General features: G+C 35.6%; 3 gene segments (V, D, J or C); all 3 read right to left on the minus strand.

The window, feature by feature from the left end:
- Positions 1–251: 251 nt before the first annotated feature.
- Positions 252–782, minus strand: LOC107591399 (T-cell receptor alpha chain V region CTL-F3-like). The segment is given in 2 exon segments: positions 252–616; positions 743–782. Coding segments are annotated over 2 exon segments (405 nt in total).
- Positions 783–8,428: 7,646 nt separating this feature from the next.
- LOC107591400 (T-cell receptor alpha chain V region RL-5-like) lies at positions 8,429–8,939 on the minus strand. The segment is given in 2 exon segments: positions 8,429–8,745; positions 8,862–8,939. Coding segments are annotated over 2 exon segments (357 nt in total).
- A 3,408-nt stretch (positions 8,940–12,347) lies between these two features.
- Positions 12,348–13,100, minus strand: LOC107591401 (Ig kappa chain V-I region Hau-like). The segment is given in 2 exon segments: positions 12,348–12,727; positions 13,061–13,100. Coding segments are annotated over 2 exon segments (420 nt in total).
- Positions 13,101–16,032: the final 2,932 nt, after the last annotated feature.

A 16,032-nucleotide genomic window follows, 5' to 3' on the forward strand; every position in this document is an offset into this window, starting at 1 on the left:
AATACTCTCAGATATTATCCACTCTTTCCTCACCACTTGGCAAATACATCTAGAGTTGTTTTATCGTCTTTTTTAAACATGGTTGCTTTATAAAATGTTATAAAGTCCCAGAGAAGCATCTTTTAAGTGAATCTTTGTGTGTCCCCTTTTCTGTTATAACATTTTATATTGTGAATGACATAATACTGCTTTTTGCTGATTAAAAGAGTGTTTCCTTGTTTTAGCTAGCAGATATGGAGGTTGGATATGTGTCATGTAGATGCAATACTGTGAATCAGGTTTTTGTACAGTGTTCTTGTGTTTCCTGTCACTGTGGGCTCCAGAGCACAGTAGTACAGAGCAGAGTCTGATATAGACGCAGAGGAGATCTCCAGATCCACATGGTTTTCTTTGTCTTTGGTGACTTTGGCAGTGAATCTGGAATCTACATTAGACTCCTCAGGTTGTTTTGATCTGTCTGAGATTAACACAATGAACTCAGGAGGTGATCCGGGATACTGACGGTACCAGTAGAGAGTTAATGCAGATAAATAACTGCAGGATAATTTAACACTTGAACCCTCATCAGCAAACTCCAAAGTTTTGGTAGGTTTAATTTCATTTCCATATGCTGCATCTGAAAAACAAATCACATCTTTTAAGAACAGGTGTTTATATTGAATCTTTAATCAGTTAATTATTAGCCATTCTGGCTGCTCATAATATTTAGTTTCAAAACACAAAACACTTACACAATACTTACATGCAAAGGCAGAAATTAGAATGACAGAATGGAGCATCATTGTGTGTTTCTTATTCTCTCTCTACAGACTTGAAGTTAAAGATCACATCAGGTATCAGTGCTTTAAACCCCACCTCTTCCAGAGAGCTCTTAAGAGAGAGCAGATCAGATAAGATCAGATCTGTTTCATACACCATTGAGTCATTTGATTACTATTCATATCCTATTGTAACATCTTGTGGTTACTTACTAACTCTGTCATATGATATAAATCCTCAGAACACAAGGACACTAGATTATTCCTCATACTTTAATTGTTACAATACTTTAGAGCTCATAAGGTTTATGACATTCACTATGCACAGCACTATGTAATTTATAATGTTTACATTAAATTTTGTATTTATTTATGCTTGTTATTGTTTTGGGACAGAAGTAAATAGCATGTGGATTTGCAGCTCATCATATAATTAAACACTTCCTCTGTTGTTGTATGAGTGTTGAGTGTGTTTCAGTCACTGTGGGCCTCAGAGCACAGTAGTACACAGCAGAGTCAGACACACGCAGATTCTTGATTGTCAGTGGAACTAAATCTAATGACACTTCAGAGTCAAATCTCTCCTGGAACTGAGCATCATTATCTTTTGCTCCAAATTTGTTTCTCCACAGAATGTATTTTGGAAAGTAATTTGCTCTGTGAATGTACCAGAAGAGTTCTGGTTGTGATGAAGTTGTTTTATATTTGCATTGTAAAGTTACTGATCTTCCTTCAAATTCAGCTATGTTTTTATCTGGCTGATCAACAAGCTCTTCTCCATGACACTCTGTAAAAACATGAAAACATGTTAGGATAAAACTTTAAAAAAATGTAACCTAAGGGTATAAAACTCTTTGAAGCAATTAAGAAATTACAAATTCCCCCACTTACCATGATAAACTGATGCAAAAATTAATAATTTAAACAACCTATGAGTTATCATTTTGTATCATGTGTTGACTGTAACAGGAGAAAAAGATAAATCAGCCATGTCAGTAAGAAATTGGATGGTTTATAGCAGGGGAGGAGAGTTTAAACATAAAAAAGGAAATAAAAATTAGATTTTAAGTGGTGTGTGTGAATACTGCCCTCTTCAGGATATTATTGCAAAAATATTTTTATAATCATGTTTTTTTGTTTGTTTGTTTGTTTTATTAATTGTTCCTATAGCATTTGACAGAGAAAAGTATTACTATGTTACAGTGACTATGTTTCCAGTGTCATCATTTAAGTTATTGAGAATTTTACCCTTTTGACACTTAAACATGCCTAAGACTTACATTATGTACATTTGTACAATGCAAAATGACAGGAATATGGTTAAATCATCCATTATCATACTGTGTATCAGAATTAACATATAGGTAATGCAGGGAATAGAAAATTTAGTTTTACACAAGTCCGATGTACATTTATTCAAAGATGTGAATGATGCATTTTTGCTTAATGTGTTTATAGCACAGAATCTGTTATTTTAGCAGGAAAGATCTCCAGGCTCACAATATTTGGCTATTATTAATAGGTAAAATACAAGGAAAAAGAGGTGGCATTGACCCTCCTTGTGGTTAAATAAAAAACAGGAGCTCTGGATCCCGGATACTGACAATGCCAGCACACGTTAATCATATTTATTTACAGATGAGGTAGATGTTTGTAAGGATGAAAGAAACTCATAACAGAATCAGAAACAGACAATACAAACATACATGGGCATCTTCGTGCAGGAAATGGCTCTCTCACATATGCATCATTTCCTTCTCATCCCCTTCCTTCCCCTTACCCATCCTCCCTCCACTTGGTTCACTCAGAATGGTCAATAGTATAATGTTCTACATGAATGCAAATAATATTTACAGTCATGTTTGGTATCATTTGAATAGTCTCAGGGCGAGTGGTACAATGGTCTCTCAATCTTACAAAAGTAGACTAAAAGATAATACAGATCCTAAGAGTTAAGAGATATTTTGATTACTGTAGAGGGTGTCATTCCATGCAAATTACCTTCTGTTCCCATTGAGGTGCAAACCACCCAGGTCTGGGACCTGTGTGTCCACACACTTCATACTATGTATTTTTCTAAAAGTCAGGTGATCTTCCTTCAAATTCAGCTATGTTTTTATCTGGCTGATCAACAAGCTCTTCTCCATGACACTCTGTAAAAACATGAAAACATGTTAGGATAAAACTTTAAAAAAATGTAACCTAAGGGTATAAAACTCTTTGAAGCAATTAAGAAATTACAAATTCCCCCACTTACCATGATAAACTGATGCAAAAATTAATAATTTAAACAACCTATGAGTTATCATTTTGTATCATGTGTTGACTGTAACAGGAGAAAAAGATAAATCAGCCATGTCAGTAAGAAATTGGATGGTTTATAGCAGGGGAGGAGAGTTTAAACATAAAAAAGGAAATAAAAATTAGATTTTAAGTGGTGTGTGTGAATACTGCCCTCTTCAGGATATTATTGCAAAAATATTTTTATAATCATGTTTTTTTGTTTGTTTGTTTGTTTTATTAATTGTTCCTATAGCATTTGACAGAGAAAAGTATTACTATGTTACAGTGACTATGTTTCCAGTGTCATCATTTAAGTTATTGAGAATTTTACCCTTTTGACACTTAAACATGCCTAAGACTTACATTATGTACATTTGTACAATGCAAAATGACAGGAATATGGTTAAATCATCCATTATCATACTGTGTATCAGAATTAACATATAGGTAATGCAGGGAATAGAAAATTTAGTTTTACACAAGTCCGATGTACATTTATTCAAAGATGTGAATGATGCATTTTTGCTTAATGGCACAGAATCACAGAATCTGTTATTTTAGCAGGAAAGATCTCCAGGCTCACAATATTTGGCTATTATTAATAGGTAAAAAAAAGAGGTGAAGAGGTGGCATTGACCCTCCTTGTGGTTAAATAAAAAACAGGAGCTCTGGATCCCGGATACTGACAATGCCAGCACACGTTAATCATATTTATTTACAGATGAGGTAGATGTTTGTAAGGATGAAAGAAACTCATAACAGAATCAGAAACAGACAATACAAACATACATGGGCATCTTCGTGCAGGAAATGGCTCTCTCACATATGCATCATTTCCTTCTCATCCCCTTCCTTCCCCTTACCCATCCTCCCTCCACTTGGTTCACTCAGAATGGTCAATAGTATAATGTTCTACATGAATGCAAATAATATTTACAGTCATGTTTGGTATCATTTGAATAGTCTCAGGGCGAGTGGTACAATGGTCTCTCAATCTTACAAAAGTAGACTAAAAGATAATACAGATCCTAATGTATTTAAAGGATTGCAGCAAAAGGGTCGGGGCGATTCTGTAGCCAGAAAGACTGTAGTATGAAGTGTGTCCACACACTTCATACTATGTATTTTTCTAAAAGTCAGGTATGTATCTTACTCTTAGATTTGTCTTTGAGAATTTGATGTCTTGTATTGATTTGATATCTTTGAATTGCTATGTAATTGGCATAATATATATTTACCTGACTGATAATAAATTCTTACATTTGATTTATTCTGACTTACTCTGTGATTAAGTGAAGCCGTATGTTTCCGCAAATCTGCGTCCAGGGTTAAGTGCATACTAGATCTCAGGTTAGATGGAGCATGGCGCACATCAGGTGAGATTATAGATTTCTGACTAACTGCTTGACTTTAGTTAAGTTGTACTCAGTTGCGTTAACTATGGGTGGCTAGTCATAGTACTGGTCATAACCACTGGTTATTGTCTCAACTTTAATTAAGTTGTATGTAATTATATTAACTATCGGGGGCTAGACAAATAGTACTAGCATAACCGCTGATTCTTGTTTGAGTTTTATTCAAGTTGTACGTAGTTATTTTAACTATCAGGGGCTAGATAAAAAATACTTTTGAAAAATTAACATATTTCATAGTACTAGCATAACCACTGATTATTGTCTCAGCTTTAGTTAAGTTGTACGTAGTTATATAACTATCGTGGGCTAGACAAATAGTACTAGCATAACTGCTGATTATTGTTTGAGCTTTAACTAAGTTGTACATGGATAACTGTAGGGGGCTAAACAGAACTACTATTTAAAGAATGGTAACATGGGCGACCTATTAAATAGTATTAGTCATAACCTCTGGCTAATGTTCAGACTGGCGAGTTTGTGATTGTGGGGCCCACGTAAAACGGCCAACGTGAGGCACCCTGACCGAAGGAGTAAATATAAAGTAAAGAGTTAAATAGAATAATCAAATGTCAGAATAATAATAATTAGAAAGACAGACAAACAACCAATTTGCCTTTCAACCTAAATTCGAGGTCATAATAAAATGGAGTCAGATTAGATAATAAAATGGAGTCAGATTAGAGTTGAACTTAAATTAAATAACTTTGCGCACTGAAAAGACCGAACACGCAAGAAACCTTTAGCCACCACTGGATACCTTCCTTGGGCCAAGTTGCGTGGACCTTACATGTTTTTCCCCCACAAATGTTTCTGTGTTTTTCAGTGGTGTTATTGCCTCTGCAAATGCGTCCCTTGCAAATAAACCATAATACAATTCAATAAAACTACTTTAATATAAGAAAAAGTATAATTAATATAGCATTTAAATGTATAAACATAAATACATATGATATCAAAGATTCAGACATAACCCTGTTTTTGTATGTTCTATATCAGGGTTCTATGTAACCCTGGTTTTATTTATTTATTTATTTTATGATATTCAACTGTGATTCAGGAAGTATTGTGTTTCATTTTCATTACCTTTTCAGTAACCACACACAGGTGTTTCCACAATATAATGATAGATTGTGGGTCTGATAATGCTTGACATCGAAGGGAAAAATTAATTTGAGTTTTTGTATGGCAAAAACCTCAAAAAAGTACAAAAAACTTTTTTTTGTACTTCATATAGACTTTGTATCACTGGGCTCCAACTCTTAGAGCACAATAATAGAGAGCTGAATCTGACAGAGTTACACCAGTAATAGTGAGTTCAGTGGATGATTGTGTGACTGAAAGCGAGGATCAGAGGGGCTCCCACCTCCACCTCCTGAATACTTATATATTAAATAGTGAAGCTCTTCATTAAAATGAAGGCGAACCCGGTGAGCGAGCGCTGGATCTGGCGGGTGAGGAAGAAGATAGGGACTCGCCCGTCTCCATTCCCTCCGCCAGTTCCAGCTGTGAACCCCACGAGCGTAATCGCCGCTCCGCCTCGGCGGAAGCAGGACCCGCACCGCGGGGAACACTTGTGAAGGCACCCTCCGCAAAGAGTGCCTTGCGAGAGCGGAGAACATGCATCGGGAGACGCTCGCAATGCGGGCAGTCAGCTCTCTCAAGAGCTGACTCAGCATGCTCCGCTCCCAGGCAGACAACGCACAAACTGTGTGTATCCGCCCCCGAAATGAAACGCGGACAGGGAGGAACACACGGTTTGAAACGCTGGCTGCCTTCGCCCATAGTCAAATGACGTGACTTGTCATGTGCTTTAGACATACTTGTATCTTATTTCTAGCCCTACGGGACAGACAACACCAAATATGACTCACAGACAGATATCAGAACGACACACACACAGAGCGCTTGCTGAATGACAAAAGCTGACGCTGGTCTCACCGCACGTGCTTTTATAGCCTCCTGGTCATTACGTCACCCGCCGTGACGTCTCGCCCATCTATTGGTCTGATTACACACGAAATTCAGAGCCCGTCACGCTGAACGGCGTTCCCCTAGCGTTTCTCGACGCAGCTCGAGTTCCTGAAGAGGAACTGAGGGTCACAGTCTCATCTTCCTTTTTTATGACACTAGTTTCTTGATTGGGTCCAATCTGGTCTGCAGTCATCACACCTAAAACAAGCAAACAAAATAGGAGTCAAGTAATACAAAACTATCCCATTGGATGTGTCTGTATACACCTGTAATTATTAAAAGAGTCATATTGTACCTGAAGTCAGAATTAAAATCATCAGCAGGTGTTTTTCCATGTTGACTAGCTCAGATCAGTTGTGTATTAATGTTGTCTGTGCTGTGAGCTGTAGATCTGTGTTACTGTGAGTCTCTGCAGTTTCACACTCAAACACACTGGAACTTCCTGCTTTCTGTGTGACGATATCATCTACTGCTTCTCATGTTTTTGCTTAGAGGAAAGCTTTCGCAACTGCAAGAAATTATACTTATATTTATTTATTTAGCAGATGATTTTGAAGAAAAATACAAACATAAATGACTTTGTTGTGATGGTTTTAGGCTCATGTGATTTGAGTTTGGAAGTTCCTGCCAAGTACATTGAGTTTGAAAGTTGCTGTATGATGTATCTTTCTGTAATTATGACTGCAGAGGATGGATACTGATACAGGGGCAGTATTTTTACAGTTATGATTTATTTCATGTTTTTGTATGAATGTGTTTTAGTCACAGTGTTTTAGAGCACAGTAGTACACAGCAAAGTCTGACATACGCACATTCTGTATTGTCAGTGGAACTGTTCTTCATGTGGAGATAAAAAATATCTCTCCTTAAAATCAGGCTCAGTAGATCCTTCACAAAAAGTAAATACTGTACACTCGGCATAAATGCTGGTGCTCTACTTGGTAGTTGTTTGTACCAGATGTAGGGTATCAGACCGAATCAGACAATCTAAGATTAGTTCCCTTTAAAATCTTAAATGATTACCTTTGAGCTAAATTGACCTGTTTCCCTTACACAGAAGAAATAAAAATCTTCATTTGTAGCTGTGGTAAAATAATTGCACAGTAGATTAGCTAGATCTCCTTTATTTGCAGTCTTTTCTCCAGAAGGCTGTTCAACTCTGTCTTGCTCCCAGGACACTGAGATTGCCTGCTTTTCAGTCTTTAACACTAAAGATCTTCCTGCTCTTTATGAAATGCTGCTGTGCATATGAGTCTTTATCTACTTTGATGATTTGCTTCATCAGATTTCTGCAGCCCCTCAAAAAGTTAACAATGCTTTAAATAATTGACTTTATTTTTTAAAGACCCTTTCAAATCTAGAATTTATCAAAAATGGACAATTCTACCATTATTTAATTATTTGTTTCTTTTAGAAATATCCTATAATTAGGCTATTACTTCGATCATATTCTCTAAAATCATTATGATTGTGTCCACCAAAAAATTAAAATTTTGTCATTGTCAATCATTTTTAGTTCAGTTTTTACAAAATATTTACTGTACGTTAATTAGAATTAAATTGAGCCAAATAAATTGACTGAACTGAGTTAATGAATAAACACTAAAATTACAGCACATCCACAGGATTTGGGGTAATAAGACATCCATCATGCTGGTTGTGATAAATACTTAAACAGATAATTGTAACACAATAAAAAAACAATGAATACATAGTAAAAATATAATACAATGATGATATTATCTGAAATTACCTAAATTTATTATGTTTTCTGTAAGTATGAAAATGCTTACAAATTTGTGTCTGCTGTTGTGCATTGTTTCACGTCTACCTCTTTTTTTAACATTACATATTCTAAAAAAAATATTATCCAACTTCTCACACAGGTGTTTCCACAAGTATAATTATATTGTGTGAATTATAGATTGTGGGTTTGATATGGCTTGAGATCAAAGTGAAAAATGAATTAGAGTTTTTGTACAGCTTCACACACACTTTGTATCACTGGGCTCCAACTCTTAGAGCACAATAATAGAGAGCTGAATCTGACAGAGTTACACCAGTAATAGTGAGTTCAGTGGATGTTTCTGATGTAGTCGACTGAAAGCGAGGTTCAGCTGGGCTCCCAGTATCACTCCATTCCCGAGCATCTTTCCACATTAAATACTGAGGTTCTCTATTAAGATACTGTCTGTACCAGTAAAGTGCAACATATCTGCTGCTTGTATCATATGAGCAACTCAGTGTCACAGACTCTCCTTCTGTACTGATGACATTTGCACCCTTGTTTGGCCCAATCTGGTCTGCAGCCATTCCACCTGCAAGTATTAAAATAAACATTTGCTTACATTGTGAAAAATCATGTGAGTTAAATTCAGTCACATTACACATAATTATCTATTTTCCTTAGCATTGGCATCAAAGAGTATTTTACCCGAAATCATGATTAATATCAGCACCAAGTGTCTGTCCATGCTTTCTAAGTCAGATCAGTTCTGTTGATGCTCTTCTGTTCTCTGGGTTGTGATGATTGTGATGAGTTTTGCAGGAACTGAGTCATACGAATCTGGAACTTCCTGGTCTCTGTAGAGATGATGCTCATTTTAGTAAATGAATGAAAAAGGTGGAGAAGCAGATCTGTAAATGGCATGTTATTTATTAAATAAAAAGGAGGAGCTAATGATCCTGTAATGAGGCTTGATAATATGAATATGTGGTGTATATTGCCAGCTTATGATAACAGAATTACAACATGAAAATGAAGTTTAATTTCGTAGTTTCCTAATTAATTAATTAGTAAGTTTGTTTTAATGTATTAATAAAATTAATGAGAATGAAAGTCTGATGGAATACATTCAGTGTCTGAGTTAGCAGTTTGGGAATCTTATTCTCATATTGTTTTTTTATTCAGTCTAGAAAATGTAACAAGTTGGGATGAATGTGCATGTGCATCATGTGGATTTGCACCTAGTCATATAACTGAGCACTTCCTCTGTTTTTGTGTGAGTGTTGAGTGTGTTTCCGTCACTGTGGGCTTCAGAGCACAGTAGTACACAGCAGAGTCAGACACATGTTGGTTTTTGATCATCAATGGAAATGTTCTTGATGTAGAGTTCAATGTTGCAGAAAATCTCTTCTTAAAATCAGGTTCAGTGGTGTATTGACCCAGAATTAATGTTGGTGATCTGTTTGGTAGCTGTTTGTACCAGAAAAGGTTTATGTTTGTAACAGTGGTAAAATAATTACACATTACAATAACTTCATCTCTTTCACTCGCAGTCAATTCTTTTAAGGACTGTTCAACCCTGTCCTGTCCCGAAGACACTGGAAAAATAGACAGAAAAAGTAAATCATTAACATTATTAGGAAACTAAGTGTAAATATTTAGTAACCTATATTTAAGTAAACTTTTTTTCTGTTTAAGTATGCAGAAACAAAAAATGTGCTTACCATCATAATGTGCTATGAAGCATAGAGAAATCAAAGTCCATTTAAACATAGTTGATCTATGAGGTAAAAGAACAGACAATTCACTCGGCTTTCAAAAGCTCTGTGTTTATGTCACAAAGCTCTTCTTTAAATGTTAGTATCATGTCACATGATATACTCATACATGAAGAGAGCAATTCTGACCCCTTGTGGATGAAGTTTGTAATAGCTAAACATGATGATATTCTGCAAACCCTGAACAATTCTTTATAAAAGTATGATTGGTATAAATAGTGGTTTTGAACAAATGCTTAATAACCACTATACTTATGTTTTACTTGAGTATGTTATAAAGCTTTTCATTCATTTTTAGAATAACTGAGTATGTACTGCATGCGTACAATCTGAGTTTAAATGATTTTATGACACAGTCTATAAGGTTCAGCAAAATACCCTCAGATATAAACCCCTCTTTTCTCACCGGGGAAAAAGCAAATGCATCTAAAGTTGATTTTATTACCTCTTTGAAAATGATTGCCTTATAAAATGTTATGAATATCTGGAATAACATCTTTTAACAGAGTCTTTGTGTCACCCTTTCTGTTATATATTTTTATGTCGTGAATGACAATCTATAATGCGGTTTTTTACTGAATAGAGGGGTGTCACCTACAGTATAGCAGATATGGAGGTTGGATATGTGTCATGTAGATGCAATAGTGTGTATCAGGTTTTTGTAGTAATGATTATATGCAGATGAATAACTGCAGGATAATTTAACACTTGAACCCTCGTCAGCAAACTCCAGTGTTTTGGTTGGTTTGATTTCATTTCCATGCGTTGCATCTGTAAAAGTAGATCAAATCTTAAAGAACAGGTGTTTAAATTGAATCTATATTCAATTTAGCCGTATCAGTATAGAACACAATATACTGCACGAAGAACACTTTATATTTAATTTTGAGAAGAAATTAGCAGGTCTGGCTGCTCAAGAGTACTGGGATGCAAGACACAAAGCATTTCAATACTTACATGCAAAGGCAGAAATTAGAATGACAGAATGGAGCATCATTGTGTGTGTTTCTTATTCTCTCTACAGACTTGAAGTATCAGTGCTTTAGATTTAGATAATTAGATTTTTTTTTATTATATGCATATTATTGTTGTGGGACAGAATTAAATAGCATGTGGATTTGTACCTTGTCATATAACTGAGCACTTCCTCTGTTTTTGTATGAGTGTTGAGTGTGTTTCAGTCACTGTGGGCCTCAGAGCACAGTAGTACACAGCAGAGTCAGACACATGCAGATTCTTGATCATCAATGGAAATGTTCTTGATGTAGAGTTCATTGTTGCAGAAAATCTCTTAAAATCAGGCTCAGTGCTATATTGACTCAGAATGAATGTTGGTGATCTGTTTGGTAGCTGTTTGTACCAGAAGAGATATGGAGTTCCAGAAGTAGTATAAGTACACATTAAAATAACTTGAGCTCCTTCATTTGCAGGCATTTCTCTTGAAGACTGTTCAACATTGTCTTGTCCTGAGGACACTGGCGGGAAAAACAATTTAAGTCATTTACATAAATTAGTAGCATTAAACTTAAACATTTAGTAACCTGGATGTAAGTAAAGCCTATTCTTTTAAAGTATACAGAAATAGAAAAAAATGTGCTTACCATAATAATGTGCTGTGAAACACAGAGAAATCAAAGCCCATCTAAACATAGTTGATCTATGAGGTAAAAGAACAGAAAATTCACTCAACTCTGCTCTCAAAAACTCTGTGATTATCACACAGAGCTCTTCGTTAAAGGTTTGTATGTCACATGTTACACCTATAAATGAAGAGAGCAGTGCTGACCCCCTGTGGACGAAGTTGGAAATGGCTAAATATTGGCTGCATCTGAAATCACATACTTCCCAACTTTAGAGTAGGCAAAAGACAGTATGTGAGAAATAAATTATGTCCAAATTCACAGTACTCACAAAAGAGTAGACAAAATGTACCCTGATGCCCTACTACTTCTGGCGTGATTCTGAAGTGTACATAAGATGGACACTTTAATATCCCATGAAGCCATGGTAGAGGATTTAAGAATGGCAGTGACAGAAAGCAACTGATGCAGATAAGACACGTGACAATGACAACATGGTACACTCATCAAGCATTTGTTCAAAAACACTATTTATACCAATCCTACCGTTATAAAGAATTGTTCAGGGTTTACAAAATAACATCATGGCTGCATCTGAAATTGCATACTCTCTATAGGTACTTTTTTGAAGTAATTACTTCGTGGCCACAAAAAAAATAAACCAATATTTTATCACCTTTTTGAACATGGTTGCTTTATAAAACATTATGAATATCTGGAGAAGCATCTTTTAACCGAATCTTTGTGTATCACCTTGTGAATGACAATCTATAATACTGTTTGCTGAATAGAGGGGTGTCACCTACAGTATAGCAGATATGGAGGTTGGATATGTGTCATGTAGATGCAGTACTGTGAATCAGGTTTTTGTTCAGTGTTCTTGTGTTTCCTGTCACTGTGGGCGTCAGAGCACAGTAGTACAGAGCAGAGTCTGATACAGCAGCAGAGAAGATGATCAGATCCACATGTTTAATTTCCTTTGTAGCTTGTTTTTCTTTTTTGAGTTTAGTAGAGAACCTGGGATCTACATCAGATGTCTTAGTCTCTTTCACACTCTCCATTATAAGCACAAGAAATTGAGGAGCTGATCCGGGATACTGACGGTACCATTGAAGTGATTGTGCAGAGGAATAACTGCAGGGTAAAGTAACAGTTGATCCCACTGCAGCAGATTCCTCAGTGCTTTCTGGTGTGATTTCATCTCCAAAACTCACACCTGGAAAAGAGAGAGAGAGAGAGAAAAAAACATTTAATTTTCAAATAGTGCTGAAATTGATTTATAACAGTGATTTGAAATTGTACAATACATACAGCAAGTGATACTAGTTAATTATATTAAATATTAATATTGCATTATCATTGTGATTAGATTTTAAATTGTAGTAGCAGAAAAAATTTACATTATTTTTTTATGGACGTAATAAGTTCATCTTTTCAGTGAAAAAGTTCATTATGCATGTAAGATGTGAAAATCATTTGACAAAATATTATATGTATATTCTTAAATTAGAAATGCAAAAGCATGCAAATCACACACAAATGCACTTACTTGCCAAGGCAGAGAGCAGAATGACTGAATGAAGTATCATTGTACATGTGTGTGCCACTACAGCAGGACTTAGCTTTGTGACAGAAAATGTAACAAGATCATCTCAGATCTATGCTATAAAGATCTTTAAACTCCTCCTCTTTCAGTCTGGTACCAACAAAAACTCCACTCATATCTACACATATACTAACTAAATGCGAGATCTTATGGAGGTTCACAGAAGATTATGAATAGCATTTTATGGTATAGACCTTATGTAAAATTTAAATTTATAGTGATGAGCACTAAATTAAAAATTCTTAAAAATATATACGAGTAGTTTACAGCACTACAGTTCCAATTTGTGGAATTGTGAAATGGATTTAAACTGGGTACAAATGTCATTCCAATTCTGTGGAGCTTTATGCTTCAGTTCTGTGCACACAGATTTTAGGAAAGAGAGTTTTTGTATGAGTGTTGAGTGTGTTTCAGTCACAGTGGGCCTCAGAGCACAGAAGTACACAGCAGAGTCAGACACATGCAGATTCTTGATCATCAATGGAAATGTTCTTGATGTAGAGTTCATTGTTGCAGAAAATCTCTTAAAATCAGGCTCAGTGCTATATTGACTCAGAATGAATGTTGGTGATCTGTTTGGTAGCTGTTTGTACCAAAAGAGATAATTAGTTGTGGAAGCAGTAGTATAATTGCACATTAAAATAACTTGAGCTCCTTCACTTTCAGTCATTTCTCTTGAAGACTGTTCAATCCTGTCCTGTGCTGAGGACACTGGAAAAATAGACAGAAAAAAAGTAAGTCATTAACATTAATTGTTAGGAAAGTATACTTAAAAATGTATTAACCTGAATGTAAGTAAACCCTTTTCTTATAAAGTAGGCTTATACAGATGTACTTACCATCATAATGTGCCGTGAAACACAGGGAAATCAAAGCCCATCTAAACATAGTTGATGTATGAGCAAATATTCACTCAACTCTGCTCTGTGTTTATCTCACAATGCTCTTCTTATCATGTCACATGATATTCTCATATGTGGAGAGAGCAAGGCTGACCCCTTGTGGATGAAGTTTCTAATTGCTTAAAAATTGTTACTTTGGAAACCATTTTTCACAAAATTAGTATTAGCCTGAATATGTTTTTGAACACATGCGTGATCCCCACTACTCATCTCTCAATTGTAAAGCCATTTAGTTACTGGATATAGCAATGGGCATTATGTGCCTATTTTTTCTTATTTCTTCCTTGCATTAAAGTAAATGATCTGAAGAAAGCGTGCCTTTTATACATAATGTATTGATCACATTTGTGCATGTGAAAATTGATTTCTGCCATATTGTTTTAGTCTGACACTTTTCTGAACATGCTTATATATACCAGAGGGGTCTGGATATTATTCACGATTTAAGGGTCTAATTTCTCCCTGTCTGTAGAAGACTATTGTTTCTTTTTAGAGTAAGGTTTTTGCACAGCGTACTTGTGTTTCCTGTCACTGTGGGCCTCAGAGCACAGTAGTACAGAGCAGTGTCTGATACTGCAGCAGAAGAGATGATCAGATCCACATGGTTTTGTTTTTCTTTTCTATTATTAGTACTGAATCTTTGATCCACATCAGACGTCTGAGTTTGTTTTGCTCCATCTGAGATGAGCACAAGGAACTCAGGAGCTGATCCGGGATACTGACGATACCAAAGTAAAGACCATGCAGATGAATAACTGCAGGATAATTTAACACTTGAACCCTCTGCAACAAACTCCTCTGTTTTGTCTGGTGTGATAGTATCTCCATTACTGGCACCTGCAAATAAATGTGAAATGTTAGATTTGTCATTTTAGTCTGAAAGTGCACTATACTGAAAATGGAAGAATTGAAATAGTTCATGTACTTTTAGTGCACTTTTTATATATATTAAGTCCCCAAATAATAAAACCATGCTTAATTCTTCACTTTGATCATAAAGGTAAGGCTTTTAAAAGCAATGGTACTTACATGCTAAAGCAGAGAGCAGAATAACTGAATGGAGTATCATTGTGTTTTTGCTTACAGTCTCAGATTAAATGATCTTATGTCAGTTTTGACAAACTACTGTCAGATATACTTTAAGCCCCTCCTTCCTCGCCACCTGGAAAAAAGCAAATGTATCTAAATTAACAATCCATGCGTGCAATAATACATTGTGCTTTATAGAGGGGTGTTAACTTGTGTTAACTAGCAGATATGGGGGTTGGATATGTGTGATGTGGATACAATACTGTGAATCGGTTTTCTGTACTGTATTGTTGTGTTTCCTGTCACTGTGGGCTGCAGAGCGCAGTAGTACACAGCAGAGTCTGTTACAGCAGCAGAGAATATGATCAGATCCACACGTTTGATTTCTTTTGTAGCTTTTGAATACAGACGAAGATCAGGCTCAGATTTGTTTGAATATTCAGTGAGAAGAAGTAAAAATGTAGGTTTTTCTTTGAGATACTGGCGATACCACTGGAGAGAGTTAACAGTCACACCAGTGGTACTGTAGTTACAAGACAGAGTCACATTTTCACCCTCAAAAACATGTTTTTCTAAAGTAAATGGTTGTATTGTGTCAGCTGATGAAGTTTCTGTGAAAAAGAAAAGGGATTCAATTAATCAAGCAATAAAGTAATTAAACCATCTATAATCTATATATAAAATCTATATATACAGTGTCACTTTTTTTTACATTTATGTATTTATTTTGACTGAAATAATACAGAAATGATCTCTTACCCATGCAAAATTGGATTATTATCCAGGTAAAAAGAAACATTTTTGCAGAGAGAGACGATGATGGCAAAAAAATAGTTCTTCAATAACTATTTGACTCTTTCATCCTCTCAAACTGTCAACATCAGTGTGAATCTGCTCCTCCCACTGCTGGAGTGTTTTATTCTGTAATAATTGGACAAGACGTCTTTGTGGGGAAATATAATCTACAGGATGAATGTCATAACA

Source organism: Sinocyclocheilus grahami, unplaced genomic scaffold, assembly GCF_001515645.1.
Source record: "Sinocyclocheilus grahami isolate Dianchi unplaced genomic scaffold, SAMN03320097.WGS_v1.1 scaffold141.1, whole genome shotgun sequence".
Taxonomy (NCBI): domain Eukaryota; kingdom Metazoa; phylum Chordata; class Actinopteri; order Cypriniformes; family Cyprinidae; genus Sinocyclocheilus; species Sinocyclocheilus grahami.